The 3,271-nt window shown below is 33.0% G+C and overlaps 1 protein-coding gene across 1 annotated transcript; it reads left to right on the top strand.

Annotated features, from left to right (window-relative positions):
- Positions 1–2,728: 2,728 nt before the first annotated feature.
- On the top strand, positions 2,729–3,253 carry LOC144548818 (putative F-box protein At1g58310). Its single transcript, XM_078297536.1, has one exon. The coding sequence runs from the start codon at positions 2,729–2,731 to the stop codon at positions 3,251–3,253; it is 525 nt and encodes a 174-aa protein (XP_078153662.1).
- The last annotated feature ends 18 nt before the right edge of the window (positions 3,254–3,271 follow it).

Below are 3,271 nucleotides of genomic sequence, written 5' to 3'. Positions count from 1 at the left end.
AAATACAAAATTTTATGATGGCTCTCCTGTTTTCTTCTAATTTAATGGTTTGTGGTCAATGAGAAAACTTGAGTTCAAATTTCATCTACCACATTAATTATACAAATCTATATAATTTAAATTATTTTCTACATGGAATGGAATACGTTATTAGTAAAATAAATAAAATCTTCTAAACTTTAAACTTTCGTTAAATACGAATAATTTAGACTGACCTTACACATCCAAAATACATCCCATAAAATATAAGCAGTTGATTATTTGGGTCAAAAGTGTAACTTACCTGATCCGTTAGATTTGAGCACCGTGCCAATTCCAACGAAAACCACAGCCTCGATCGAAGCTTAATTACGTACCGACCCTTTTGTATACTGTATTGTACAACTGTATAACCGTATTATAACTTGTAGGAAAGATAACATATTTTTCAATGCAAACTAGTAGTAGCTATTCCAAAAACATGGTCTTGGAATATATTGTGATAAGAAGGGCCCCCAGTTTCAATGTCTAACACACACTTCCGAGTTCCGATGCCAATAAAAAACTTCAAAGCACATGATTTGCAAATAAAAAACTATTGAATAATATGGATAATATATAAATTAGAGATTTTCTAGCCTTTCAAATTTGAATGAATATTATAATGATGCTTGTTATTTTCACAACTTGTACCTTTGTTTGCATGTTTGTTGTCTGTTGATTTGTTGGATTCAAATCTGCTCATTTTCTTAAAAAAAAAAGAGGACTCTAATATTCTTCCATCCGGACCGTCCAAAATTGATCACACAGCTTCAATTACATCTGATTCGTTTTAATAGATTATATTGATATAAAAGAAAAAAATAATTGAAACCGTATAGATGATTTTGAATAGTCTGAATGAAAGAATACGGGGTGCTCCTTTTCTTAAGAAAAGGAGAAGATTTGATTCCGATTTGTTTATGTGGCTCAATCTTTTACAATCAATCAACGCAATTCCAATATTTTTGTTTTTGGCTTTTATATTATTGTTGGTAATGTTTTCATTGGCTTCTTCCAATAACTCAATCTTGATAAATTTAATTCCAAAAATAGTTAAATTTACATTATACAACAAGTAAAGCATTAACTATTGATCATTTATAAATGCTACTTAATTATATGGTTCTTGAGAAATGTAAACTGGGTGAGCTAATATCACATTTATTAATTTATCTCGTACAAAAATTACATATTTTAAATTTCAAACCGCATGACTAAATCATGCATGCATAATGCTTATTTGTGCATCTTTCTCGAGGTCACAAACTTCGCAATATGTCAAAAAAACTATCCACTTTATTTTTCATCAGCTTGACAGCTTCCCTAGAGGAACTTGTTAGTCACAAAGAAACATCATAATTTCTCCATTTAGAAACTAATGGACAGCTGATTTCTCTGTGAATGATAACAGAAAATAATAGGAAATCATAATAATATAAATGATTTTTAATAAATATTAGGTGTAAATTTGGGAGCGGGGTTAGAAACGGACATCAAACCGAAATATGTTTGATGCCCAATCTAAATTGTTTAATTCACGTCGATGACAACATGTCAACAATCGAGTATCGACCATTTGTCAATGAATAGAAAAAGAGAGGACTCGGATTCTTCTAAGCGGGGTGTTCTCCGAATCTTGTGTTCTTCCTCTTCAAACCCTAGATGCTCTCTCTCTTTCCTCCTCCTCCTCTGGAACTGCTATATATGCTTGTCCGACATCCACTAGTACGCCTTTAATTTACATGGTAATCCATCTCGGAACTCCTATTTGATTGATGTACCCTACGTTTTTATATCATTCATCTCATTATTTGAGAATTTGTAATGATTCATACGAATGAAAATTGTCCAAATACCAATCTTCAATTTTTGTATGTTACTTTTTTCATGGTAATCCATCTCGTAACTCCGATGGATGCTGGTTTCGACAGCTGATTATAGCTTAATTTTTGCATTTTGGTCTTTGAATTTCATTAGAGCCTGGTCTAATTTGGGAAGCAAAGCTATTAGAAGGCAACTTTAATTTTTGCTAAACAAATTATATATCTTTCCTGCTGTTTGGTACAAAATTAGGGGTTGTCAATCTCTTTTTTCAGAAAAGAAAATGAATAAGCCTTATACCTTAAACAATGAAGTAAAGCTCTAATTCATTGGAAATGTTTATGCTGCCAAGCTTGTTTACCCTTTGAAGTTAGTAATGTAATCAATTGAAAGAGGGGTGTATGTGCATACACTATGGATCTAACAAGTAAAAACATCTCAGTTTTGAAAAATCAGGTTTTGGAAAATTGTTACCCATTACTTACATGGTTTATGGCGTGGTGCCGCTGATGTGAAAGCCAGTTATTGTTTCTGATCTATTAAATTCCCAATCTTCTATAATTGATGGGTATTGATTTAGGCCATCCTCTTTTTGAATTAGACAATTCCAAATGAATAATGACTTGTATACACAATCACAAAATCAAAAGGGATATAAATCATCGCTCAGACCTTGTTTTTGAAATTGATTTTCTGCTCTGTGCTATAACTGAATTTTAATTTTTTTTTTTTTTTTTACATTACTTTTTGCATAGGTGTTAACTTTACAGCGGTAACAATGAATAACTGTAACAAGCATACATTCATGTCGAATGATGAGTTTGATAGGATAAGTAGTTTACCAGATGAAATGCTCCAACATATTTTGTCCTTCTTAGGGATACGAATGGCGGTTCAAACAAGCTTAGTGTCAAAGAGATGGGTGAATCTCTGGACCTCCTTGTCTCGTCTCAACTTTGATCCACATGAGTTTGTGTCTGTGGATGAATATCGTCTCAGTATCAAGGAAAGAAAAATAGCAGTTAATGCAAAGTTCAAAGAATTTGTTGACATGTTGCTATCCCGTCGCGAGGCATCCTTTTTGGACACTTTCCTGATTAAAATATTAGACAAAGGTATCTGCTGTGACCTTGTTCGTTCTTGTACAAGTTTTGCCATGAAGTTCAATCCTCGAGTTTTTTCTATGGAGGCTCCATCCTTGTACAAATCTGCATGCATTTTCTCCTGTGAGTCAATAGAGGAACTGTTATTGAAAACAAGTTGTTGGAGCTTTCCTCAAGAAATACCAGAGGTTGTAAATCTTCCCCGCATTAGAATGTTACAACTCACAAATAGTAGACTTGATAATAGAAGCATCACCAGACTTTTCTCAGGGTGTCCAATTCTTGAAGACGTGTCATTGGAAGGTTGAACTGGTGAATTTTCGTGC

The sequence above is a fragment of the Carex rostrata genome, chromosome 34 (assembly GCF_964058835.1).
Source record: "Carex rostrata chromosome 34, lpCarRost1.2, whole genome shotgun sequence".
In the NCBI taxonomy this organism is placed as follows: Eukaryota; Viridiplantae; Streptophyta; class Magnoliopsida; order Poales; family Cyperaceae; genus Carex; species Carex rostrata.
This window is presented reverse-complemented; position numbering and strand designations above follow the sequence as displayed.